Raw genomic sequence first — 27,939 nt, 5'->3', positions numbered from 1 at the left:
ATACAAGTAACAGTGCTTCCTTGTGCCTTTCGTTTCAGTTATTTTCCTAACTTTTCTACCCTTTGGTGTGTTTCTTGAACAAAGACCAACTTGTGATCTCTTGATGTCTCTTTTTAAAACCCAAGAAGTGAGGATTTGTTTTCAAAGCCAGAAAATCCTGCCCTCCCAAATCCTCCCCACCAGGAAGAAGTCGTTACAGTTTACATTACCTTAAAAAGAACTAGAGTGCAGGCTGTATGTCTTCAAGGGACCAAAACTGTTACTGAAGACAGAACTTTGGGACAATACTAGTGGACCAGTCTCACTGATACGGATTTGTAACTGCTTAAAATTTAAAAAGAAAAAAAATGACAGTAGTGCTATAGTTTTGAAAATCAGTGAATTTGTGGGCAGGTGGCATGACTTATCAGTAACCTTTAGGGATTTTATACAATTCCCCCTCTCCCGACTCCCTTTCTTCTGCAGCTCTCAGTTCTTCCAGCAGGTGTCCCTATAATCACAGAACAGACATTCCACAGCATGGTACGTAACTTTATTTTTCTAGCATAATAATTTAAAGTATTTACACACTGCACACTCACTGTTTTACACAGATACGTATTCATACATCTATGAACCACATCTAAAGGTTTCTTTGCAAAGACTCGACACACTGGGGGGGGCGGGGGGGTGTTTCCAAGCATAACAAAGAGGACAAAAGAAGTTTTGAGTCTTTTAAAGACAGCCATGTGGAGCATCTGTGAAAACCAGCGTTTCCCCCGTTTTAAGCTCCCCCAGGAGACCTCTGAACAGCTATAGCCTATCCACATGTTGGTATGACCTGAAACTCTTCTAGCTAAGGTTTCAAGAACCAACATGTGCAAGCAGCATTTTTTCTAGAAATCTCAGAGAAGGAGAAAATAAACCTGGCCCTTACACAGAGAAATACATCTATTTCTGAAAGTAATCTGTGGGGATTGTTTTACAGGGACACCGATTACAAGGGGAGAATAGCAAAATACACTATTACTAGTGATGCAGGGTGCTTTTAAATGTCACTTCCAGCTAAATGATATGGCAAAATAACCCGATCTTCTTTTCCCAACTATCAGTAAGGGTGGTTATTTTCCCTGAAAAGAGCAAAGGTATATTTATTAATCATATACACTCTAAACCCAGATCCTATAGAAATTTCTTCTATTGCTTTTACTTCACTTTCATACTATTTGCAGAAAAATAGTGGTTAAAGTATCCTCCGTATTTTTTCCTTGCTTGTACTACTCAACTATAAAACAAATTATTCACGATAGCTTCTGAATTTGGTACATGGCATCACAGGTGAACAAAAGAAGCCACAGTTCAGAGCTGATGGTCGTCAGTCCCTAGTCCAGCTTCTATAAAAGGAAGGTGGGTTTAGCTTTCAGCTCTCTACAGTTGAATCTCTGAGTAAGAAGCAGATGCCTTCCTTATTTTCCCAGACTGCCCAGGATTATTCTCTCATAAACACAAGGTAGAGGTTTGCCACCTCTACATGAATTCATAACTCCACTCTGTGACTGGGTGGCACATCAGTTCACTAAGAAGTTAAAACTTTACAAAATGACGTCCTCTTTCTCCTGCCGGTATGGGCCTCTGGCAGTGTCACTGATCAATAGGACATGGCAAAGTAACTACCTGGAGAACTAAAACTAAGCATAATCTTGGCCTAAACTACTACGGTATTTAAAGTTAGTACCTTTTATTTCTGTTTAAGTAAACTTATCAATAAATTATTAAAGCACAAACTCTATCACTTCTTCTTGGAACCAAAGATTTACATCTAGATATAACAGAAACCTACCTATCCTGGAGTTAACTTTCTCAGATTACTGCTCCTGCCTTTTCCTGTTCTTTTCCTTTTGCAAGGGGGTGCCAACAACGGAATGGAAGAGGCAAGGAGAGATCTTACTTTATAGGAATTTCTCCAAGTTACAATGAGCAACTCACTAAATCATATTCAACTACAGGTGTTGACAGAGTACCTGACTTCAGACCACCTGGGAAGCACAATGCTTAGTTAACAAGAATATCTGGATTAAGCAGTGCCAAAGTGGCCGCACACCGAGTCAGGCCAAGGAAGCTTTTCTGTCATTGCCGCCCCACTCTGTTCCACTTTGCATGCAGACGTATCAAAGACTGTGATAAAAATCATGGTGGACAAGGAAGAACGAAAAACTTTGTGATGGGATCTGGGCCTCTACATTAGAGAAAGAACCTAACAAACCCCAGTTCTTTGGATTCGTAAGGTGAGGCTGAGGAGGGCTTACTGGAGGTGGAGACAGGGAGAGCTGTGTGTTTCTGGGCTCAAAGCCAAGAAAAAGTTAAGAAGAGGGGCTTGCATCAGTCATATAGATTAAAAAGAGCAAGGCATGATAATTACTAAATTTATAGTTTCATGTTTTAACACAGAAGAGTCAGAGGGAAAACTGACAATTTAAAAAGGGGCATGGGATGAGAAAAAGTCTAGGAGTTACTGAGATGCCTGGTACTTATCTACGAAACTTCCATCACTAGACTCTTTTGACCTACGAGAATAGCAGTTTCTATGGTTCAACCTAATACACTGTATGGGCTCAAATATATAACAATTAGAATTGAGAGTAATCAGAATACCAATAATAATCCCCCTTCTGAAAAGGTAAGAGGAAGAGAGCTTCTTAAGATCAGTGTTTAAGAGTCAAAGCACCTGTAAGGGAGAGTTAACGACCCTTTCAAATCAAGTGAGGGCAGAAGGGTGAGGGCATAGTTCAAAGGAACAAGGCAGCTCCACCGGAAGGTGGCGAGTAAAAGCTGCACACCGTGGCAAATCAGTAGCAATGGGAAAGGGCAGGAGGGTACAGCCAAGAATAGCTACAAACAACTGGTCACCTTCAAAGGAAACGCTGCGTACGGGTGTCTGTGTATATGTACTATACATATCAACCAAGCACACACATAAATATTTAATATATAAAAAATAAAGTGCTTTCTAACAGGTCCCTGGGCAGGGACATTATAAAACATTTCACAGAACTGCAAAACAAAATTGATACAATCAAAGAACACTACATCCAACATATGTGAAAACAGCCAAACACAATATGTACAATCTGGTAGGTGTCCCAGGACAAACGTCCTGTCATATACATGGTATATACATATATACTCTTTCACTCAATATATTATGACAATATATATTTTAAAATTTTGTTATAGACAAAAAAAAAAAAAAAAAGACAACCCCTACAAAAACACGATAAGGATCAAGCATGTGAGTCCTAGACTGACAGACGAATCACTGCCTCTACGGGGAGTCCCATTGCCACTGCTGGGGAAAATGTGCCAGCGTTCCTTCCTTGGGTGCAGGGCCTCCACGTCCTCCAAGGCACTGTGGGCTGCAGCGGTAAAGTTGGCATCACCAGTGGTGAGCAGGTCGAAGACACAGGACTGGAAATAGATGTCCTTCACTGGCATCTTCTCGTGGCATTGAGTGTTGGCAGTCTCCAGTGTGTAGCCAGGCCAGGCCTGCACCAAGGAGGTGCGAGGCAGGCTGTGTCCCAGGATGGCAGACACCTGGCCCTGTCCATCATCGATGCGTTCACTCAGGGGGCAGCCGTTCACGCACAGCTGCAGGTCCTGGCTCTCCTCGTAGGACATGGCCAGGTCTTCAGGCATACGGATGGCAAGGGTCAGGTAGCGACCCACCTGCCGCACAAACACTGTGGTCCCTATATAGCGGGCGTGCATCTCCACATAGTGGCCACTCTCCCTCTCCACGATACGCAGGCTCTTGGCATCGCCGTCCCCACCACTGGTGGTGCCATCCACAAAGGCGGCCGGCAGGTCATCTGTCACAGCTTGGTAGACTTTCTGATCTGTACACTCATGGTGAGCTTTGAAGATAATAGTGATCTGCGGGAAGGAGCATGTACAAGGTTTAACAGAATGGGAAGGAAGCAGAATGGGGCAACCCTCTGTAGCAAGAGCTCCCCGCCATTTTGAAGCTGAATGGCTTAAGGCGGAATCTCCAAAATGGACCCAACTGCTTGCACCTCAAAAATGGATGATATCACTTTCAGAAAATATTTTTTAAAGTCCTATATATTTAGAATTAAAGTTTAACATAAATCCAGGGAATGTGCATCCAGACAAAACTTTTTTATTTTCCTAAGAGAAAGAGTGAGCGAGTGAGCAACGTTGCTATCAGAATATCGGCTTTTTTTTTTTTTTTTTTTTTAAGTGACGGGGTCCGCTCTCTTGCCCAGGCTAGAGTGCGGTGGCACATTCATAGCTCACTGCAACATTCAACTCCTGGGCTCAAAGGACTTTCCCACTTCAGCCTCCTGAGTACACAGGGCTAAGGGCATATACCACCATGCCTGGCTGATTTAAAAAACTTTGAAGTGACGGGGTTGGTGGGGGGCGGAGGGGGATCGGGGGTTCCTCACTACGTTGCCCAGGCTGGTCTTGAACTCCTGGCCTCAAGTGATCCTCCCACCATCATCTCCCAAAGTGCTGGGATTACAGGCATGAGCCACTGTGCCAGGCCAGATTATGGACAATTTTTATTGATAATTTATATCTTGTCTCCTTCCAAAGTGGATGAGTCATGGCATAGTTCTGAGAAAAGAAAAAGGTTCAGTTCTGAGAAAAGAAAAAGGTTCGTTTCTGAGTTATTATGCAGAAACTTTAAGGGGCTTAATTAACAATATACCTAACAGAACTTTGCTTCCTACCAAGATTCTTCATAGGATTAAAAAACTGTATCCCATGACTCACCACTACAAACTTACTCAAAATACAGAGAGAAAGAGTTGAGGAGGGGGCACCCCAGTAACAGCCACCACTCATGTACCCCAGGAAAGATTTCTATTAGTCCCTTAATCAAATGTTTCACATCACTGGCTAATCCCTGTGACAGGGAAATCACCTGGCAAATACAGCTCCTAAGCACTGGCAGAGACTGAATACCCTAAACCTAGTTACAGCAAATGTTTTCCCAAACAGCACCAGAGTCCCTTAACTCCTCAGAAATCTTTTCCCAGCCAACTCTCGATTCTCCAAACTAAGCACATAAATTCATCAAAGAAAAAAATTACTAGTAATACAAAAGCCTCTCTTTTGTAAACCCATGTTCTTTCCTGCAGAATCCTTTAATTAGAACAGTTAGTTAAAAACCTTGCACACCTTCACCTCCAACATATCCAACCTCTCTGGGACAGGTGGTGGAGGGAAGATAACTATGATGAGACAGGGGCTGCTGTGTCACACAACATGGAGAAACTATTTCAAAGAAATAAAAAAAGACCACATTTTGAGAATTCTATCATTGCTAGTAACTGAGGCAACAGGGTTCTCTCTTCCTTCTTGAAAAAACAAAAAGTATCAGGTGACTTCAGTCAGGAGGAAGGCAGACAAGCCAAACGCTATGAATTACTCGGGATGGAGGAAACCTTCTACCTCCTGCAAAGAAACTAATCAAAACAATAGACCCTTGTGAAAAAGACCAGAAAATGCCCACCCGAAGTCCTCACCACCACCCTCAAGTTTATGTCTGAAGTTTTTCTCCAACTCGGCCAGCATTTGCTCACACTATTTAATTCCACATGTTCCCACTGGTGTTACTTGACTGGAATTTTCCAGCCATTTCATTTTACTTCAGCCAGTTATAAAGCCAGATCTCAACCAGCTGCACTGTAGCAACCGGTTAAATTCATATCCGTTGTTTGCAGCTGCAACTAAAAGCCAGACAATGTACTATGAAAATGCTGGGTTTTCTCCCTTCCTAATTACCCTGAGCCACAACTTGATTTCACTACCAGCCTTCTCACATTTCAACACCTTCTTAACAACCCAAAGGAGGTGCATCAGAGATGATTTCAGGAAATTTGTTGTGCATCCAACCATAGGACCTTTCAGAGTGAATGGGGGTTTTGAGCTAGATATCTAACGGGACCATAAAATAGATTTATTTGGTGGCTCTAAAATCCGTTGACAAGTGTTTTTTTTTAAGGCATGCTGGGATCCCTTGGAGATGAAAAGATTGATTCAAGAAAATTTTGCACCTGAAAAAGTTGAAAGTTAACAATACAGATGGCTAAAATAAGAGTTAGTAATAGACTTTTTATATAATCACTATGCTCATTTTCACCTGTAACATCTACTCAAAGATTAAACTCTTCAATAATGGCTAAATAATTTGTCTTTCTAGTCTAACAGACCTAAAATTTAAACCAACTTGATATTATCTGCAAGAACTACTTTTTTGTTCACCTTAGGAAAGACAAAGAGGATTTACTTGTGTTGGGCCAACAAAGCAAAGATAACCGATTCCAAACAAGTTTCCAAAAAGCAAGCAAGGGTCCATATTGAGATGAGTGAAATGGTTCCATGTCTCACCAAGGCTGTTTTTTTCATTAAGCACACCAATGCCAACTCAGGAACTCAGGATTCATTTCAAACACCTCCCACAGTATTGTCCTCCTGCTATGCCCGTGACATTAACAATAACTCCTACCTATCTAGAAGCTCAAAACTTGTTTTCTGCTCTCGTATCTACACCTACAAAACATCCTAGTTAACCTAAAAGATATGTCTTTCCAATTTACTAGTAGTGATTTGCTCTGGGACAAGTGGATATTTCTCTTATTGTTTCCCAACCGAGCAAGGTAATTCTCACACAGAGCATACGTGTAGAATTATCCCTTGAATCAAAATGCTGAGGGTGATGAATTGATTGTAAAGCATGAGTGGGTTTCCTGAGTAGTCCCTTGTAGTTTAAATATGCACTGAACAGGTACCTGGAGACATAATCAATGTAAATTTAGAAAACACTGGGTAATAGTTTCACATGACTTAAGTTTTATAATGCAATTTCATTCCTCGTAACAATTACAACATGAGCTTTTAAAAGGCAAGTACTCAGCCAATGAAGGGAAAGAAAGTCATTTCAGACTGTCTTCCTCTTCAGAAAAGCAAAACTTATTCATTCTTAATTCTTACTTTAGAAACATGCACAATTTAACTGGAATTTTGAAGAACACCAAACTTTTAATATTTCCAGCTAGCAGCCACTAGAAAATAAAAACTGAATACATAAAATTGTATTTCAAAAGCTCGCAGATAATTTAAAAACGCTAGCTATGCTACTTACTTTTCCCCTCTATGAACTAATCTATATGCTGTCATAACTCAATTTGGCACATCTGTTCTATGCCACACCATTTATTATTGATAGATGGCATTTCTGTGCATTTAAAACATCAATGCCTTTTGTTAAACCTCCTCCACCCAGCCCCTTTCAACCCCCACCTTAGACAAACTACTCCAGTTCTCTTCATTCATTTTTAATGTTTCACTCTCCTAGATCTTCACCACCCACAAGGTTTATTAGGAAGAGAAAGACAGCAGCTACAAATCAACCTTTCTACATGAAACAGGCAACAAGAACTTACGAAGGTTTGCTGTGAAATAATTTTAAGAGGCACCTGCCTCTCCTTTCCACCGGGAGAAAAAAAAAAAAAAAACCATATTAAATGAAAATGAGGTAGCCAACAAAGACATACACAGGTACTGCCTCACCAAGAGATACAGAGATATCTATCCAAAGCACAGCAGCCTTGCAAAATGCCACAAACAGGTTTTAAAACAGCAGACTTCTCAAACGGCTGTGCACCTTGACTACTTGTGCATAATATACTTTGGAAGAAACATTTATCTGTGTTTAATCAGGCCATTTGGCACTATGAGTGTAGGACTTTTCTGGAATCCTCAAAACATGAGAGCCAGACTTTAGGAGCTCTCATCTCTGGACTCTGGATTGGTCAGTAAACTGAAGAGGCACATAAACTAGCTTGAATCACATGGAAACATAATTTTGATATGCACCTGGTTAAAATTCTGCTGTGTCAAAGAAGTCGATGAATTTTATTTCATATAATTAGCTGATGTGTCTACTTTGCCATATCCTCTGGGTGCAATGATAGGTTGAAAAATAGAAGACTCTAAGGGAGAATAAGCCCATGGTGCTCACAGCCCCTTTTACTCTTAACACATGGTAACAGCATGCAGCCTCTACAGTCTTCCCCAGTGAACAAAAAAGAAACCATTCCAACAAGAGCACATGCTTCAAAGGAGAAAAAAGTGTACATGCTCTCTCTCCATTCCTAAAAAACCCAAATTTTACTGCCAAGGGTCGATTTTTCTAAATGTTACAAAGTCAGAGACTAGGATGCTCGGAAGCATCTAAAGGAAGTAGAGGCCTTTGAAAGCACCTTCCTTCGAGTGTCTTCCCTGGTCCCGTTCCTCCCTACCCGCCAGGGTAATTCTGAAGGGTGGATCTTGGCCGGAGCAGAGGTACTCTGTCCACGCAGGGTAGCAACTGTCCCCTGGTTACATAAAAACTGGGGAGAACTCTGTGTCTCTCTCGAGGGGGGAAAAGAGGTATATTGATTTAGAATAACTCTTTCTGAACAATTTCATGCAAAACCCAGGAGAATTTTTATATATGCCATATTTAAGAAAAAAATACTGGACTAGAAAATATTTGATGTCATTGATAATTTTCCTTTAAAAATTATGAAAATAACTGTTAGGAAGCTACGAACTCAATGAGCTGGGAGGTAATTTTACAATCACCACTCAGCCTACGTATCAAATATCTTATAAAACAAATATCTACAGGAAGCTGAACTTAAGATCCACAAAAATACATTTTGTTAAACAATTTTATTGGACTAGGACAAGATACTAACAGTAAGACAGCACCTGTGTTTACAAGGTGAGTGGCAGATTAAAACTCATACTGTGGACTCCTTTTAGGGCTTGAATGAGACTAAGAAATCAGCTACCTTGAAAAGAGGTATCAGTTTCTCTATCCTCACGTCTCTTTCCACAGAGCTTGGAGCACTTACAGGATCCAGAGAAATGGAATGGACCAAACTTACTCTTCAGTGTTGCCCTAGGTAATAAATACATGCAGAAACAGGGGCTGCCTTGGCTGCTGAAGGGGTACTTGGCAGCAGATAGAGAATGAAGAAACCAAACCAGAGGGGAAGGACACCCAGAGCTGAAGGCAGCTAGGGTGGTCTAGAGAAGGGAAGCTAGTCCAGGAAGACACATAAAAGGAACAGGCACAAAAATGCTGCTTCCCAAGAGCAATTTCTGTACAATTAAGACAATGAATGCTGGAGGCATAAATAGGCACAGAGACAGGCAAACTGACCAACTTCCTTGTACAGACCAGAGCAATGCTAGGGTGAGCATGAAGAAAGGCCTTTGTCCTGTAAGTCTTGGTCACTCCAAAAACTCCAAATGGAACCTCTCCCTTAGCTTGTCTGTTGTGTTTGGACTCCACATTGTGAGGAGGCCAGCAAGTGTAGGAATTCACTGTGTGCCCAGATATGAAGTCAGGCCTGTGTGGACAGTATTACAGGCCTAGGCTGCCACCTTGCTTCAGACTACAGGCTAAAAATATTTTGAAAGGTGAAAACCAGGGCTGGTGACAGTAACTCTCAGCCGAATCTGTCCTAGCAGGTCTTGCCTTCAGGCATTCCCTCTCCTGGTAGAGAGAGGCGGCAGGACTACAGACCCGAGGCCCTGCTCTGGGCCTATCTTCAGCACAGCTGTTCTCCAAACCTATGGGATTAGAAAACCACAGCCTCTTTGATCATTTTTCAGCTTTGGGAGGTGAGCAAAAAAAGTAAAAGGGCTTGAAGATCTTCACAATACACTCACTCTCTTAAAAAGAAAAGGCCCATGAGAACTCAGGAATGAAGTGGTTAGAAGTGGTTACCATGCATTTCAAGAAGTCAGTTAACCGAAATCCTACAAAACAATATCTTTATGCCTGCATTTTCCTTGGGTAGGGTGAGGGGAAGACCTCAATACCATGTAAAAGCACATGAATGTACATCTGTGCATGCACACACACGTCTTAAATGGAAACTGACCCCCATTTCAGGAGCACATGCAGAGCAGATGAGAAGTGAGTTTTATTTTCATTTTTATTTTTTTTGAGATGGAGGCTTGCTCTGTCGCCCAGGCTGGAGTGCAGTGGCACAATCTCTGCTCACTGCAAGCTCCGCCTTCCGGGTTCACGCCAGTCTCCTGCCTCAGCCTCACCGAGTAGCTGGGACTACAGGCGCCCGCCACCACGCCCGGCTAATTTTTTGTATTTTTAGTAGAGACGGGGTTTCACTGTGGTCTCGATCTCCTGACCTCGTGATCCGCCCGCCTCGGCCTCCCAAAGTGCTGGGATTACAAGCGTGAGCCACCGCGCCCGGCCGAGAAGTGAGTTTTAGACGGTGTCATATCATCCTATCCACAGTATACATGCTATGTCCCAACATGAAAGAACCCCATGTTCTTTTGGCTCCAGCTCTTAAAGTAACCAGTTAACTGGGGCATAAAAAACTCCTCTCTCCATAGAACCAGTTTCACCTAAACAACTTTCTAGATCCAATAGTACTGTGATTTCACTGCAAGGCTGTCCAGTTAAAGTCTGTAACTTAATGTTAGCTTTTAAGTTATCACTTACTGACAAGTTGGCCAGCTTGTCAGTATGAAAAGTCCTTAAGTTACCCCACCCACAAGAACACAAAATTCAAAACAGTGGAAGAGCAAGTTCTACTGCAGTCAAAACAAATAAAAACAAAATGAGTAAGGTAGCAGTTTTCATTGTTCAACACTGTAGGTAACTTTTTACATGCCACATTCCACACGAGCAGAAACTGGTTAGCATTAATTGAAGCCAACAAAAAAAGGACCAACCATCCAATGTTTCCTTCTCGCCCCTTCCCCTCAAAATGTTGACTCAAAGAAAATTTAACCAGGCAGAGAGGCACTTGGAAATGTGACAGAAAAACAAGTTCTAACTCTCAGCTGTGTATCAGACTTGGCCTCATGCCTCTGGTTTAAACTATGGAAGAGTGTGGATTTGTTTTAAAGCAGCAGAGCCCCAAAGCACCCTCATGGAATCTTGCCTGGCTAACACAGGGACAGGCACTGGGTTAATTTCACTTACAAATGGGGGGTGTTCTGAAGGTCTCTTCCTCCTTCCAAACCACATCTGGGACAGAGCGAGTGGCACAGTCAGGGAGATTAGAAAGATGGTAAAAGACTCATTACCCAGATTTTTTAATGTGTATGAATGAAATAAAGGCATATCTTTTCTGAAAAGTACAGCATAAAGAATAAACAGGTAGCTCATTTATCTTACAAAATGATTTTTCAGATTTATAGGTTCATTACACAGCTAGCAATTTCCCTATTTTTCTCTGCTTCCTTTCCCCACATCCACTTGGAAACCTTTTCACCTCCAGGCAATTTACTGAAATGATATAAAGCAAAGTTGAGTACTTCCTGGGCCTAAGATCTTATAATCCAGTATGCACAAGAGCTGCGTGGTAAATAGAAAAGGACAAATAAGAAGACTGCACCTGGAACTACAGCTGATTTCTGCTCTTTCGAAAACCTGGCTTTTAATGTTTCAATATTGTTTCTACAATAAAAAAATTCAGGCAGAGTAAATAGCTAACACGCTTTTATGAGTTTTAAAGATGAGATGAGGCTCTGGAAAATGAATTTAATTAAGAACTGGTGATTGTGACAGTCAAATTCTAGAAAGCTTTTTGGTATAACATCAAAGATCAGCAGCCTTTCAAAAGTGGGAGCCAGGGTTCTAGGCCCTGCTAGGTTGTATGCAGATGAGGAAATACAGATGCAGGTGAGCATTCTTACTGTGGGAGGTGGAAAGAGACTGTGCCAAATCCCAGGAGTAAAGACAATGATTTGGCAAGGAGGGGTGTTAGCGTGGGACGGGCCTTAGTAGCAGCCCACTCTTCTGGCTCTTCTTGACACCCCTGCCAGCTTGCTAAATGAATAACATCAATTGGAACCAGCTTGTCAATGTGAAAAGAACCCTGAAAATGCTGGGTTTACACACAAACCCCGTGCTTTCCTACCGACTGCTGCAAATTTTAGTTATGTGCTTAGATTGAGGCAAAGGCTGCATTCACCTCTACATATCCCACAGTGGGCCCTTTAGTACCTTCTGTTTCAAATGCAGCACCAAATTAACCATACATTTATCAGAGAATGATTATCGGGGAAATAATTGCATTAAGCAGGGAGCTGTAACTGCAAAATCCTTTCCCATCTGTTCCCAATATGCCTCAACCAGTCAGAACTTCTTAGCACCTTCATAAAGCAAGGAGGGTCACAATAAGGAGCAAATCTCAAAGAGATGCCAAGAATTACCCATGCAACAATATAATTGTAACAAAAATAAAGAGCAATCTCAGATTATAAGAACTAGTTACAGTGTATCACCAAGAGAGTTGCAGTTTCCTTGTGGAGGAAAAATGCTCTATTTTTCCCCCACAAATACCATGCGTCCCCCTCTTTATAACACTGCATGCAAGAACAGTGTCCATAGATTCAAAACACAGACCTATCAATGGAAGAACCATATCCCTTAGTCCAGAAAAATAATGATAAACACTATGTAGCTCACATGATTTCCATAAAGATGCTAAAAACATAATGGGTTGCAAAAACTTAGCTACAATAAATGTACTAGGTCTGGGGTCAACAGAGGACAGATTTCCAAACCTTATGCAGAGATATACTTAAAATGACAGCTGAAAGCTGTTGCAATGCAGGCATGTCTGGTGCTGATTTTGTAACCAACAAAGAATGACCCAGAACACTGGTTTACATGCCCACATGCTGTTGCAGAACAATAACTACATGCTAAGGGGCACCAGAAAGCAGTAGACCTACCTCATACTCTAGTAGCCTACAAGGTAAGGGTGTTTCTTACAATGGAAAACTGTGGGTTATAGAGTTTGAAGAAGACACTAACCAAGAGCAAACCAAACTAAGTCTTTCTACATCTCTAGTATCTTCAACCAGCAGAAATTTTCAAGAACTCCCAAGAAAGTAGCTACAGAATTTGAAATTCAGGGGTAAGTATGGAATTTAGACTCTATCCATAATGCATGATGGGCAGGGTATGCTACTATGCTTTGGACAGGTGATGAGTGCTGCCCATAGGATTGCCAGGAGCTGGTGGCCCTTGGCAGCACCAAAAACATACAAGATAGGCACCTCAGAGCATATGCCCATCTGGCTAACAGTCATCTGGCTTGGTCAAGTACAATGAGCATAGCCCTTTCCCAAATTCAAACTCCTTAAGGTAAACCACCTTCTCTCACTCAAGGGTGAGGCACAGTAAAATGTGTAGCAGAAGATCTGCAGTAGGACCTGTTGTCATCCCCAGTCTCCACTCCTACTTTTTATTTTGTGTTACTGAGGTGGAAGGATAGAATAAGAAAGCAAGAGTGGTGAAAAAGGATACGACCACATTAAAACAAAAGGAAAAATAAAGTGAAGGCATTCAAACTACTTGTACAAAAATAATTACTAAAAACATTTCCATTGTTTGTTTAGGTATGCAACTTAATAATAAATGAATTTCTGCATTGTTTTTGAAAAAGGAATACTTTTGAATTCCCTGGAGACTGGCAATTTTAATACATGCTATTGGGAATACATTTGCAAAGTGCAGAATCTTTCATAAAAAAATTTATTCCCCAATCACCTTCTGTGATCATGGCATACACAGATTCTTACTGAACCCACTTAAACAGAGATACAAAGATCCATAGAATGAATGAAACAAGAGTTGAGACTGAGAGGTTGGCAAAAATAACATGGAAGAAGTCAAGCATTCTCAAAACAGATCATCTGTTTCTCTTGAGTGTGTGAAGCACAGGACAACTACTGACATGTGCCCTCTCTGGAGCCTGTGAAGGGTGGGCTACTTCCTCCTGCAAAACAAAACCTGCCTTTCTTCTCAGTGTAGCTAACTCTGCCAGTTCAGAGCCTGTCCCTCTCATCTCATTCTGAGTGCCTACATGCCTGTAGCTGCCTCTCACAGCCAAAGGTGGGGAAGATGGCCCAGAGCTGATGTGGATGTCAGCCAAGGTATGTGTGTGTGCCAGACACCCCTGCAGCCCCCGGGGTGGAGAGATGAAAACCAGCCCTGGCTTCCCCTTCAGAAACACATCGACCTGGCGAGGTAGCCAACTGGCACAGGCTCCTCCAAAGAGAGGGAGGCAGGCAGAGGGCAAAACTAAAAACACAGAGGCCTTGAGAAAGCATACCTGTGCACACCAAGACCAACGGGAAAACAAGCCCTACCTTTCCCAAGGAAGAGGAGGAGAGGGCCATGGTGGGGAAGAAAACAGTAGACCAGGGGAGATGAGGCAACATCATTAAGCACCGCAGGCCTGTCTGCCTCGAACTCACTGCTTGCCATGTAGAAAAGAAAAGGCTTAGCTAATATATGGCCCCGGGTGACTTCATTTTATTTTATGGTGTTTAGATTTTTCTCCCACTTTGTCTTTTTGTGATAAGGAAAAGGGGGGTACCTAGGAACAGGCAGAGCTCACAAAGTTGGGCTTGAAGATGGCTTGCTCAAGAGGCCAGGTTCCTAGGACTCAGAAGCTGTCTTAGTAGCCTCACTGAGCAAAATACCCTGGGGTCTGGTGCTTCAGTGCAGTGTTAAAGGGAGCGAAATGAATGGATGTTTCCGAAAATTTCAGTATCACAGCTGGCCAGCTAGCCAATGACATCATCAGTCTTTCAATCTAGTGGCACTGAGTACGTGGGTTATTAAAAACGCTTGACCACACAAGGATGATCTGGTATCTACAAGGCACAGTACTAGGTTACCCAACAACTGGTCTATGCACTTGCTTAAATTCTCAGTAAAGCTGGGATTCCCATGAAAAAATTTTTCAAAAGATTTTTTAAAGAAAGTATGGTGGTAGACATTAAGGGAAAATTTCAGATCTTGTTCAGAACTTATTTTATAAGCACTTTATGCCTCTTATTGTTTTTATTTTTATTACCACCAACCACTTTTTTGTGCTTAAGGTTTTTAAAGGTTTTATTTTGGTCCTGGCTGGGTAAAAGGAAATCGTATTGCAAGATTTAGGCCGTTCTTTGGTTTCACCAGCACACGTCATACTAGTATTGAGACAGGTCTTCAAGAGCAACCTTCCAGATGCTTATGGGGCTTTGGAGAGAGTTACAAAGAGAAGGGGATGGGGAACCAAACCTAACAACTCCTAGAGGTCATGAAATGAAGCTATAGAATAGTTTGCTGCTGAACAGCATGATTACTAGATGTGGGAAAATACTTTCCAATAGTGCAATTAAAGACCAAGCATTCTCATCATCTACTTGAATTTATGTCAGAGGACCACTTTCTCCAACTTTTTTTGAAGGGGTAAAACCTTTGATCCTTATTCCAAACTGAGGAAGAAAACAAGATTGTCCTTTTTATTTATTTGCTAAAAATTACAACAGAATTCAACTGAAATAAAATGATCTTAAATACTTCAGCGTAAACTGTTCCATATATATAGCAATATTCATAAGGTTATCCCCCACATATTTTCACCATAATCAGCAACAATAGAATTCTGAAAGACTGAATAACAAAAGTGACATGACTGGATGGAAGGCATGAAGAATAAAATTTGAATACTGCTTCTTGTGAAGGGAACCAGTATTTCCCCATGTACAAGCTCTGATTAATCTCTATAGTTTTGTTTGAAGGTTACTCTGCCAAGTCCTCAATTATTTGCACAATTGATGACTTTTTCCATTCTCAATGGACTGCCTTCTTTCAGTTACCCAAAGACTATCCCCAGCTTTCATGTGCCATATGACTCTGCAGTAATGATGGATTTGGGGCCATCGTTTCTAACTTCATAATTCTATAACTTTATATATAACTTATAGCAAATACATATTCTGAGATATTTATAAAAAAATGATTTGCGTACACACAAAAATCAGAGGGAGAAAAGTTTATTTTGAGATATGGAATTTGGTAAGGCAAAAGACAAACTTGAGCTTTTACTGAGAGTTGAAGTATAAACATTTTGGAGTTCCCCTAAGATGTCTAGACCAGTGTAACAGTCGTCTTTGTTTAGGGCAATGACTTCTAGTCTTAAATTTGTGACACCCCAGGGTGTCTGCAGATATGTCCCGAGATGTTGTAAAATTCCCTCCACAAAATGCCAAGTAAAATAACTTTAATTTATTTAAAAAGTATGCCACACATGTTTAGACGCAGGGGAGGGTGTCCTGGAATCAAGAGAACAGTCATAAGTATTTCAAAAGCTTGAGTCTTGTCAATTACATTAAAAAACCAATTTCTTTGGATACAATAAATGCAAGAAATAAAGCAAGATGAGATGGTCTATGTGTGTGGTTTTGTGGTTGGAAAAGACAGGGAAGGAGGTGGTTAGTTGGGACACTATTTTAGTGGAAAAGCCTTCTGATTTTACTTACTAATGGCTGAATTAGCACCGACTGCCAATTAGAAACCCAGTTCATAGGTCCTCTCTACCTGCTTGCACTAAACACTGGTGCCTTGAAGTTGGTTTCAAAGATCTCTGTACAGTATTAGTTTCTTTAAAACAAATGAACACAGACCACATAAACTGGCAGCTAGTCATGGTAAGCTAAATTTTGTGTTTCTCTTAGCTTCTGACTGAAACTGTTAACCTGAGGCCCTGAGATTACACACAGGTTACATATTGCTGCTCTGCAATATCCAATTATTAACCTCCTCGGTCATCAAGAGGATAGTAACTAAAACACCACTGTGGGTTTACCACTGGGAAGTTGGCTTATTGCCATTATGTTTTAATATAGCTTCCAAATATCCAATAAAATGTTTCCTGACAGGTCACTGCCTCAGGCCTCACAGCTTTCTTTATTCAGAACACCCACTTCAATCATCTGATAAATCTGAACATGGATTTCTTCAAGAGTCACACACATATGCACTCAAGACATCACTGAAAAAAGCATCCTTTTTTTATTAAACAGGTCTGCCTTTTCCCTGGAGAACTCAATTTCACTGTTTACTTTTTATTCTTTATATCACTGTCTATTTAAAATTAGAACCACGTTTACATTCCAATGAGAAATTCCTTACTAAATTTTTATTTAACCCTTTATCAACTGTTAATTGCTTTTCAAAACGAAGTTCCTTTTAAACTACGCCCTTTATAGCACATTTCAAAAGTTATCTGAAGAATCAAACATCTGAAAGTTGAGTAGGGAGAAGGAAAAAAGAAGGTATACTTGCCTTATTTGTAGCAGTAGCACTGGATCCAGGGACCACAGGCACGTTTGTCACTTGAACTGAAAGATAATTATTATCTATGAGTGGCCAGGCCCCTTCTACTTTGCATGTTTGGAAGTGATCCTTGAAAGTTCTGAGGTGAGGATCTCCAAACAAGCCACAAAAAAGGTAACTGGGAGGGTTCTGCTCCCCTCTCCTGTGTTCCCTGGCTCCAGCGTGGCTGTGATAGTTGCAAGGATCATGGGTCACTTCGGGGTTGGTAGAGGATGTGGGTCCATCCTTGGAACAATTCCTCTGGCTCATGAGGTCACTGATACCCAACACGGCAGAATGGTATACCAGGTTGCCACGGCAGGCTTTTGAAGTTCGCTGGGTGCAGCCAGCATAGGCACGCAAGGCCTTGCAAAACTCAGAGTCAAAGCCGTCAATGGCAGAGTTCAGGTGAGAAGTCAGGGACACAAAGTCCGTGGTACATTTCTGGATTCGACATTGGGCTGGCTGTTGGCAGTCACCTATGGGAAAGAAGATAAGACCAGACATTTGTAAACTCTTCATAACTTCCTGAGCTACATGAGAAAATCACGTTGTTCTTTGGGAACTGTTTGTTCTATTTTATATACTGTACTCCTATTTTAAGAAGCCTTCAGATATACGGTTTGATTGTGTTCCTGTGTCTTTCTCAAATGAAGCCACTGGAAGAAAAACTGCATGCAGTTAGTTAACTTAAAACTTTAAAGCATGAGCCACTGTGAGTGAACATGAGTCTAGTCCAGTGATCATAGGTTGAGATTACAAGAGAATAGTAAATAAAATATTTTATCAATGTTGCTATTTGTTTATAGGTTTTGAAAAAGATTACTCTAAGGTTATGCCAAAAACATGAACATTGTTTTGATTTTCCAAAATTGCATAACTTCCTTCCGAAAGCATTGGAAAAGCAGCACTAGGCACAAAACCAGGGTTAAAACCTCCCCCGCCTCAGGAGGGTGTAAAATCCTAAATTATAGTATAATTAGTTAAAACACCTTTACTTGATTTACCTGTATGGCTACAGAATAAGAAAAAAAAAAATCCAGGTACTGTCATTCTACTTCTCCTGAGGCACGTTTACCAAGAAACTGTAAATAAACTGACACAATTTCCTAATTTCTACAAAATGTAAATGCTCTAAGAAAAAAAAAAACAAGATTCACTGGACCAAGCTATATATTTACTTTTTCCTTACCATCTATCTCCATTACCCTAGGATCCTAGCTCCCAAGTAGATCACACGTAAAAGCACACTAAATAAAAACAATTCACATAAACATTATGAAAAACCAAAGTATCACTGCCCTATTAGTTTTAAAAAAATCAATTTCCAAATGATGCTTTTTACCACTAGTTTCTACAAAATCTCCTAAAGCACAAAAAGCACAAGAACTACCAATAGTAGCTCAGTTGTGTGCCCCCAAATAATTTAATATTCTGTTCCATAAAATGGAAATACAGACTTAGTGAAAAGAGACACTGTTCTTTGACATCAACTGCAAATTTTATATAAATGAATTGTAACACTTGTGTTACATAAAATCTTTATAGGTCTTTAAACTATGGAGACGTCTCTTAATCTCTTTAAGTGTGAGGGTCCTCATCTGAGAAATGAGGAAGCTATTCTAAGACGAACTTTGTCATCTTTTCCAGACAGTAAATATCTTATGATTTGTATTCTGGATGGGGGAAAAAATTCAGGGCCAGTAGATTATTATTAAATATATAATTATTTCAAGATGTGGATGCAATAAACTTTAGGATGATATCAAGATTTAGGGAACTCCATTTGATAAAGACTTAAAATTAAGCTTAATATTGTCTTAGCTATTTTAACATTTTCACTAGTAAACTGCTCTTAAATCTGAATTTAGTAGCTTGTAAGCTCTGTTTCTGGCTTTGGTTGGGAGAAATAGGTGGGAGGAGACAACTTCTGAAGACAACTCTGTCACCACTTTTAAATTTGTAAAATTTTAAATTTCAAATCTTCTTGGGTTCTTCTGCTTTAGCTAAGGCTTCCAACAGCCTTTTGCTACAGAGATGATGTGAGGGAAGAGGGCTAAATAGAGAGAAAGTGTGCTTGGGTCAAAAAGGGGAAAATACTATATAGTCTAGGCTTGGTATTCACTTTAGCCTGAGTCAAAGATTAAAACATTTTAATATGTTGGAGCTATGGATTTACAGCAATCATCAAATCATACTTTCAAAAAAAATTACAAAAACATCTTTGTGTGGAATCTATTTTATGTTTGTTCATTCCAAATCTGACAGAAGTAGCTCCAGTATTTACAGAATTTCTCTTTCCAAAACAGATCAAATAATTTTCAGCTATTTTTCCTAGAACCCAAATCAAACCAAAACAGAAATTAACCAACTAAACAACCCCAAAAGGCGCTAAAGCCATTTTGCAGATGGAAAATCCAAGGCAAAGGGATATTAAAGGGCTTGTTCTGGCAGAATCATAAAACAGCTAGCATCATTAAGCCAGGATGTGGTGCCTTCTCTCAAAACTTGTTGTTCTTCCATCACAGGTCATGTCTCCTCTTATTTCCTAACTGTAATGACAGTACTTGATGGCTGAAAAAAAGACTTAAGTAGCTAATGCATTTTCTTTTTCTTCTAAAATCAGATACACAGAAAGCAAGAAAATAAATACGGGGCCAAGATCTCAGTAATGAAGAGCTCTTAAGACTACAGATAAATGACAGCACAAGAACTTCATGCTAAACTTGCAGTGCCTATTTGTTCTTTTTATGGTCTATAAAACCTATCCGAGCATACGTTTCTTTATAATTATTTCAAATAGTCATACAATATCAAAAGAACAGTATGGAAATGCAGATGGAACCATTCAGAAGGAAAGAAAAGTAGAATTTAGATTCCCAACTCCCTTTTCATACCTTCCTCGCAACCCCCCCAAACCTTTTTTTTTCCCCCGAGACGGAGTCTTGCTCTTGTTGCCCAGGCTGGAGAGCAGTGGCGTGATCTCAGCTCACTGCAACCTTCGCCTCCCAGGTTCAAGTGATTCTCCTGCCTCAGCCTCCCCAGTAGCTGGGATTACAGGCATGCGCCACCACGCCCGGCTAATTTTGTATTTTTAGTAGAGACAGGGTTTCTCCATGTCGGTCAGGCTGGTCTTGAACTCCCGACCTCAGGTGATCCGCCCGCCTCAGTCTCCCAAAGTGCTGGGATTACAGGCGTGAGCCACGGCGCCCGGCCTTTCCCTTTTTCATAGCAGGTAGGTGCTGACTGCTTAAACAAATCTCAAATCAAACAGATCTCCCAGGGTTCTTTTGCTTTGGCTAAGGCTTCCAACAGCCTTCTGCTACAGAGATGATGGGAGCGAAGAGGGCTAAATAGAAAGTGCGATTGGGTCAGCATTTTCAGCTTCCTTGTGGGCTCCTATATAATGACTAATTTGTAGCATACACCCAGAAATATCCAGGCTTCATGAATTTATAACGACAATGCACACTTTGCCTGTTATAGGCGGTTAAGTAAGCCTCCTGTCAAAATGCCAAGACAATGCGGAGCAGAAACAATCTCAAGGATGTAACCAAGAAGGCCATGAAGTGTATGAGTAAGCAAGTAACTCCCATATTGGATCTCCATTCAGGAATTGCAGAGGTTTGCTTAAAAAAAAAAAAAAAAAAAAAAAGCAACTAAAGGTACTCTTTTCATATTCTTTTCATTCCCCAAGGGGCAGAATTAAAACTCTGCAGTTACAGATTTCTCTATTTTTGGGTCAGATCATCTGTGATCAGTGTGACAGTATTTTCATACCAGTTACTGAACATGCTAAAGCATTTGTGGGTCTACAGCTTTCGTTTCATCTTTTAATGAATCAGACATAAAGACCTCACCATTCAAGCCAGCTTCTTTAACACCAGGACTACAAGTGTGAATCTGCAGCACAATCACCAGTTTATAATAAATGCAATGAGATATTCTGAAGCTAAATTAAGTGAAATGTGGAGCCACATGGGGTGCTGAGGCAGATGATAAAGATCCAGGCATAAAACATATAGTAGTCCATCTGCAAAGAGCACTGGCACTCTTGCTGGGCTCCCTTCTCTGAGAAACAACCCGGGCATTTAAATAGCACCACTCTTCAAAGAAATCTCTCAAAAGGAGCGTTCTTTTAACAGGATTAATCGCTTCACTCCAACAAGTTGTCCATAGAAATCACTCACCACATTACGTTGGGTTGAATCTAATGGTGACTTAAATGAGGACACATGAAGATACTGAGAGCTTCACATTCCAAATTCTTTAACTAAGACACCCTACTTTTCTAAACCTTTAAGCCAACTTAGTATGCCTTTCACAGGCTAGCAAAGAAATCTTCAGGGACCACATTCCAATTCTGTTACAGGATCCTACGGGAAACAATATCCAAGCAGCTAAGGGGGACAGAATCCCACCTAGCACAATTTCCATTTCATGAAACGTACATTTTGGTATTATGGACACATATTTTTCGCACAAACACTCCTGAATATATCTTTTAACATGTCAAGAAAAATTTTCCACGTAACTACATGCAGATTGACACTATTTTCTAAGGTTCTTAAGTTACTAATTGAAAGCCGTAATCATTCTAAAACTTTCTATTACACTTTTTTATTAAGCCGTCTTTTCCCTAATTGTCGGTGTTAAAAAGCTGCTATAACATCATAATGCAAAGCTACGCAAAGTAAATTAAGTCTTCTCAGATGTCACATTTCCCCCCCCCATTACTTAGAAGACCTCCCTGATTTTTAGCACGGCGGGTATGGTTTAATAAATAAGTAAAAATTACTCCGCACAGTTGGGTGGCATAGAAGTTCAGGATACTCCAGACCAGAACGTTGTGAAGTGTCTCATATACACAGGGCAAAAAGGTCTCGAAGGAAAAGAAACTTATCTAATGCTCTGTTTGTTCTCAAGACTAAAAGAGCATGCCCCTTTCAACCTTAGCATTAAAAAAATTCTTTGTCTAGGCAAATTCCTAGAAGAAAACAGTGTGAAGAGCGTCCTGGATTTTCATGAAACGATTTTTAAAAAAGAAAAATAGGTATCACATGGTAGAAGACTCATTTGCAGGCTTACTTCCCTAGGAACATATTCCTCAAGGCTGGGGAAGCGCCGACCTCCAGAAGGCAGCGTGGTTATCTGTCAACCCCTCACGGAGCCCGAAGACACCCAGCTAGTCACAAAGCACGAGCTTTTCCCGGGAGGCTGATCGCTGAATTAAAAGCAGCTTTTGCCAAAACGAAAGAAATCCCTGGTCAAAAAAGTTGACGTTACTTCGAGATTAACTCCCAGGTTTGCAAAATCTGGTGAAAATCTTTCCATCTGGTGTGCTTCCTTCGCCTCGCCGCCACCCCCAACTCCAGAAAAGCAGCACAAGGATCCTCGTCTCCCTCCGAGGCGGCTGCGGCGGCGGAAACCTGATCCGAGCCCGACTTTCAGTAAACACCAGCGCACAGAGCAATAAAGCATCCGGAACATTTGTCTCGGGCGCGCGACCCCCGCCCGCTAAATGTTTGATAAGCGGCTGTCGGAGGGGAGATTTGTCAGCGGTCCGAGCCGAAGGCGGGGAGGGTGGGGAGAGGGCTCGTCTCTGCGCCCGGCGGCCGCCCGGTGGGTGGCTGCGTTACTGTGGCCGGGAGCCCGGCAGAGGTGCGTGTCAGGGGCTCGGGAGGCCTTTCCCGTTGCGCCACGCAGCCCTTCCGCCCCGGCGAGCGCCTTCGAGACCTGGGGCTGTTTGGGAACAAAGCCGTAGGCCCCGGGGCTGGCTCCCCTCGCGCGCTCCCGTCCTACCTGCGTGGAGCAGCCCGAGGCTGAGCAGCAGCAGCAGCAGCAGCTCCAGCGGCGGGGGGCAGAGCCCGGGGCGGCGGCGCTGCTCAACCTCGGCGGCGGCGGCAGCGGCGGCGCTGGAAGGTGCTGCTCTCAAGCCCATGCCCGTCCATGCAGGTCTCGTGGGCAGCGGCGAGGGCGGCGGCGCGGGCGCCGTGGCGGGTCTGGGCCCGTGGCTGCGGCATGGGCCAGGGGGCGCGCTTCGCTTTCTCTTCTTCCTCCTTCAGGCCCGTGTAGCAAATGGGGCGCCACCACCGCCGCAGCAAGCAGCGCGCAGCCGGCGTAGCCAGTCCGCGGCGGCAGCAGCGGGGCGCAGGGGCATCGTGGCGGCCGGAGGCGGCAGGCAGAGAAAGGGGCGGAAGAGAAGACACAAAGACCGTGAGCGACTGCTGAAACGAGTCCCGAGCGCGCCGGCACCCCGGCCCCAGCCAGCGTGGGCTCGGCGGGCGTGGACCTCCAAGCGGCTAGCCCAGCCCTAGCGAGCAGCCGCCGGCGGCCCGGATATCTCTGCGCGGCAGCCCCCGCGGTGGATCAATCTCAGTCCCGCACTGCCGTCCCGCCCCGCCCTGTGCCCGCCAATCCACGACGCCATCATCCCCCGCCGCGTCCCTCCTTTCCTCCCCATTGGTTGTGACCGCACGCCCGCCCGACTCAGCCTGCCAATCGCAGGACTCAGAGGGCCCTCTCCCCCGCCCGCTCAGTGCAATTCGAGTTCCGTGTCCATCGACTGCAAGTCCTCTCTCCTGCGCCGCAACCTTCCTCGCGCTCCTTTGCCTCACCCCTCTACCCTCTTCCGCGATTTACTGTTTCCTCGCGCCCAGTATAAACGGGCGACCGCATATCTCACTCTCGCCGGTGTTACAAAGGTACCGGCCTTTGACCTGTTCTTGAATTGATGTGATCCGATTCATCTACCCTCCAAGTTTTTTTTTTTTTTTTTTAATTTAATTACCCCTCCCTGCCCTGGCCTGGCCCTGCCAGCTTCAGCTCCACCTCCTTGGAGGAAGCAGGCGCTTTTACAGAGCGCCGCGCGGCAGGTCCCCTTTCAGCCAATCACATCTGCGGAACCGCATTCAGAGCCGTTTGAGGGTGTCTGGTAAAGCAAGCTCGGGGCCGTGTTGGAAATCTTAATGTCACCCGCCGTCCGGAGCAGATAGGATGGGCTGGGAAGGTACCCGCGAACTGCCAGCGGAATTCGCTGGCAGCTGTGCGAGGCTCAGGTGTTCTAGTTTCTTTGACATTTCCCTTCCTGAAAGCGGCAAGGAGAAGACGGTCTGAGAGTGGGCAAACTTCAACGTTCGGTTACAGTGTAATTAATGAAAGTGGTGGGTGTTTATGCAGTGTAATTATGCCACGATTTGTTGCTCAGTGGCTTTTTCACAAATTTCTACAGATTATTTAAATTTTCCACAAATTTCTACGGATTAATTCAATGGCAGCTCACTTTCTCCTTTATGATCGGATGGGTCCTAAAGTGAGGAAAAAGACAATTGTCTACAAAGAAAGAGGCTGCCAAGTGGAGACAGAAAAGCAGTTACGAGACTGATGATAGATTCCAATTTGTTATCAGTAGGTGTGAAGTGGTATCTAATCTCAAGAATGACCTCAAGGCTGAGAGACACTTGATACTGCCCTCGCCTTTGCCTTTCCCCAAACAGCACAGGGTTGCCATTTAAAATCCACTAACATCCAAATCGTACTTGGCAACTGTACCCGCTACATTACTCAGAATCGCTAATTAGGAATTTCTTATCCACCACGGACATGCTGATATTCCACCCATGTTTAAATGAGCTAATCAATGGACTAGGATAATTGAAGGGCAAACCTTCGGTCTCACCAGCTCACTCATTAGACACATTGTGAATTGCCCAAACCACTAGGTCCCTAATGAAGGATGCCTATCTGTTTTTACTGTAACTTTTCATTACTTACTTCTTACATACTATGATGACTTAAGGGGTAAACACACCTTTCACTGTCCACGATATAATCCAAGCCTGTGTATATCCATAATATGCTTAATAATAGCTTCACAGTTGCCTGGAGAAATGATTTTTGGGGAGGAAGGTATATGACATTTTTAGATAATGCTGCGGACTAAATATTATTAGAGCAAAAATTTACTATGTTGCAATTACTTCATATAACTAGTGAGATACAGTTCATGACATACTAAGAAGCATCTTAAAAAAGTAATCAATATAATACTGATTTTCAAAGTATTTGGCTAACAAAGACTAAAATTTTTTTCTCTTAACCCAAGATTTAATTCGACCCCTATAAAAGCAGCATCTCACTTTATTGATCATACTTCAAAACATGTACTCAATAGTTAAGGATCAATAATTTCTGTTTGGTTTGGGTCTTTCCTCTCGTGACTTTCTATGATTTTTTACTCCCCTCCCCGCATATCCTGTTCCATAAGTACACGGGTGCTCTAGATTTTCCTATCAATAGAGGGCGTCCTCGAGTCATTGCAAATCCTGGTGTCGTTAAACGGAACTGTTCTTCAGAAGAAAAACTTCATCTCTATAAGGTGCTTTATTGCTCCTCTGTTGTAAAATTTGACAAGCTCGAGATTTATAAGCCTAACAATTCACTTTTTATTGCTGCATAAGTGTTCAGCCGCTAGAGGAAAATGCTAATTTTCACAATTAAACCGCAAGGTGGTTCCTATTTTCAAGACATAGGTCAGTTGACACACTCGAGGGTAAATTCGTACTGTTCACAAGATCAGGAATCGGCTTGGAAAGCAAGAGCGTAGTGAATAGTCGCTTATAGCGCAGCCACTCCTCAAGCCCGTGAGCTGCAAGTTACAAAGGATTTTAGTTTCTACAAAGAAAAATCGGGGAGGGAGCTAGAACACAAACATAAAATCGGTGACTTATAAAAGTTTTATGTTTTAATCAGAAAAAAATCATGAAGTGACTGATGACTTGTGTAATTCACACATCCACCCTGTTTCTTGCCACTGGTACTCTTTCTCCCTTCCTCTTTGTTTTCAGAAAGGAAGAAAAAGACCTGAACAGTACATCCAGAGAATCCAGCAAAGCATACCACGGCATGAACATGCAAGTGGACAGAATTAAAACACATGCCAGAAACACTAATGGATTCTAAACAAGACGCGGTTTCATTTCCTGAACCTATACTTGATGTTCTTAACTGTTCTCCAGTTAATATGTCTCCATTTCCAGAAATCTAACAGGAGAATCTCTGACTGCTTAACAGATCACCTAAGCTTGCGATTTGTGCAATCCATTCTAGAGTAAGGGCTCTCTGGCTGCTCCCTGGCCACTGTGTACCCAAAGCAGCGGCTGAAATAGCCCGGGGTCCGACAGCTCAGCGTCAAGCAGCTCGTGGTTTGTACTTACATCATTTTTTTTTTTCAGAGCAGGAGTGAAAGTTTATTAAAAAGCATTAGAACAGTAAGGAAAGGAAAGGAGAGAAAATAAGGAAAGTACAACTTGGAAGAGGGCCAAGCGGGCGACTTGAGAAATCAAGTGCCTGTACTTACATCATTCTTAACCCTTCCGCTCCTGGAGGGGGCTCAGCGGGATCAGGGGGCCCCTGAACTTCGGAACACGCAGGATCTGGGTGTGAGAGAAGAGTCCCAGAGCTTGGCGTGAGCAATGCACTCCCGGAGGGAGAGAGCCCGGGGGTTGCGGGGGGCTCATCACCCGCTCGTAGACAACGGGCCGCCGCAATCCCTGCGGGCTCCGCCGCTGCTCTCACCGCTCAAAACGGCAGGTGCAAAAAGCATTTGGGAGCCGCTTGCCAGCGCGCGGAGGTAATGCGCTTCCTGTCCATTTATCTCAGGAAACCAGTGCAGCCTTCCCTTCGAAACAAAATTAACCTCTCATTAGCCAGTCACTCGCTCCCAAGAAGGCCTTAAAAGCTTTACCAGCTCGCTAATGTATTTAGGCTTTTCTTCCAGGCAAACGCAGCCGCCGTCTTGACTGCCATCAGCCCAAGGGGTTCCTCTGGGCTCTCCCGCGAGCCAACAGCCGACCTCTCTCCAGCCTAGTCTGGGAAACTCCAGCCAACCCAGGATCCCATTTTGTAGTCCCGGGCAGACCCGACACCCCTGAAAGAACTCCACTCCAGAAGACGCCAGGACAAGTTCCCACGAATTTCACGGGCGCCCTTCACATCAAAACCTCAGCTCCCCTATCCTCAAGGAACGGGGAAGAGCGCCGGGGAGGGACTTCGGTGGCCAGCTGTCCCTGGGTCGTGGGCACTGTTTGCTCTGCGGAGCGCCAGCCCTGCACACAGCGGGGTTGTTGGGAGGCTGGAGGGCGGGGTGAGCGTAAACTAGGATCTAGCCGGTTCCAGGCGTGGAGAATCAAATGTGGTCCTAGATCTGTACGTTGCGAAAAGGGGCTTTTGGGAGCGTCAGAGCTTTCTCACTCTGGCCCCCCGCCGCCTTGAGGCTGGCAGATTTATACCACACAGGTGGATGGAGACCTAAACAAAACAGTCCCGGCCGCTGCCTGCCGCTCGCCCCCCACGTCCCCCGGGCCCACCGCAAACTTCAACAAAATAAACAACTCACCACAGGCATTCCCTTGTCTGCAGCGCGACGCTTGCCAGCTGGGAAAATAAGCCGCAAGCCACGCGGCTGAGGCGCAGAGGGAAGGCAGCGCGGCGTCCGCCCCTCTCCCCCAGATGGGGGGCAGCGGGACTCGGGGCGAGAGGGAGGCTCCGCCTCGGGGGCCGCTCTCCCAGCTCTCCGACTCCGGAATGAGCTCTCGGAGAGGAGCTGCGCTCTTCCAGCTAGCCCGATTTCTCCGCCATCTAGGGGAGAGGGCGGGGAGCCAAATCCCTCAGCCCCCCGCACCCAGCAGCTTCCTCCAGGCAGCTTTCTCCCCAGTCAGCCTCAAATAGAGGTGAAC

General features: G+C 43.2%; 1 protein-coding gene and 1 long non-coding RNA gene across 3 annotated transcripts; one reads left to right on the top strand and one right to left on the bottom strand.

Moving 5' to 3' along the window:
• Window positions 1-510: 510 nt before the first annotated feature.
• RGMB (repulsive guidance molecule BMP co-receptor b) lies at window positions 511-27,939 on the bottom strand. Of its 2 annotated transcripts, XM_063612830.1 has the most exons (6): window positions 27,600-27,939; window positions 26,780-26,882; window positions 26,562-26,637; window positions 23,006-23,262; window positions 17,174-17,682; window positions 511-3,909 (listed from the first exon to the last, which is right to left on the bottom strand). In XM_063612830.1, the coding sequence occupies exons 1-6, from the start codon at window positions 27,606-27,608 to the stop codon at window positions 3,241-3,243; spliced, it is 1,623 nt and encodes a 540-aa protein (XP_063468900.1). In that variant the 5' UTR covers window positions 27,609-27,939; the 3' UTR covers window positions 511-3,240. The 2 variants fall into 2 exon arrangements, with proteins under 2 accessions (XP_063468900.1, XP_055153548.1); XM_055297573.2 differs by lacking the exon at window positions 26,780-26,882 and having other exon boundaries at window positions 27,600-27,906.
• On the top strand, window positions 24,247-27,129 carry LOC129492509 (uncharacterized). Its single transcript, XR_008660921.2, has 3 exons — window positions 24,247-24,366; window positions 26,050-26,406; window positions 26,982-27,129. It is a non-coding gene; the product is annotated as an uncharacterized lncRNA (long non-coding RNA).

The sequence above is a fragment of the Symphalangus syndactylus genome, chromosome 11 (genome assembly GCF_028878055.3).
Source record: "Symphalangus syndactylus isolate Jambi chromosome 11, NHGRI_mSymSyn1-v2.1_pri, whole genome shotgun sequence".
NCBI lineage: Eukaryota > Metazoa > Chordata > Mammalia > Primates > Hylobatidae > Symphalangus > Symphalangus syndactylus.
The sequence above is the reverse complement of the archived record's forward strand: the minus strand, read 5'-3'. Positions and strand labels throughout refer to the sequence as shown.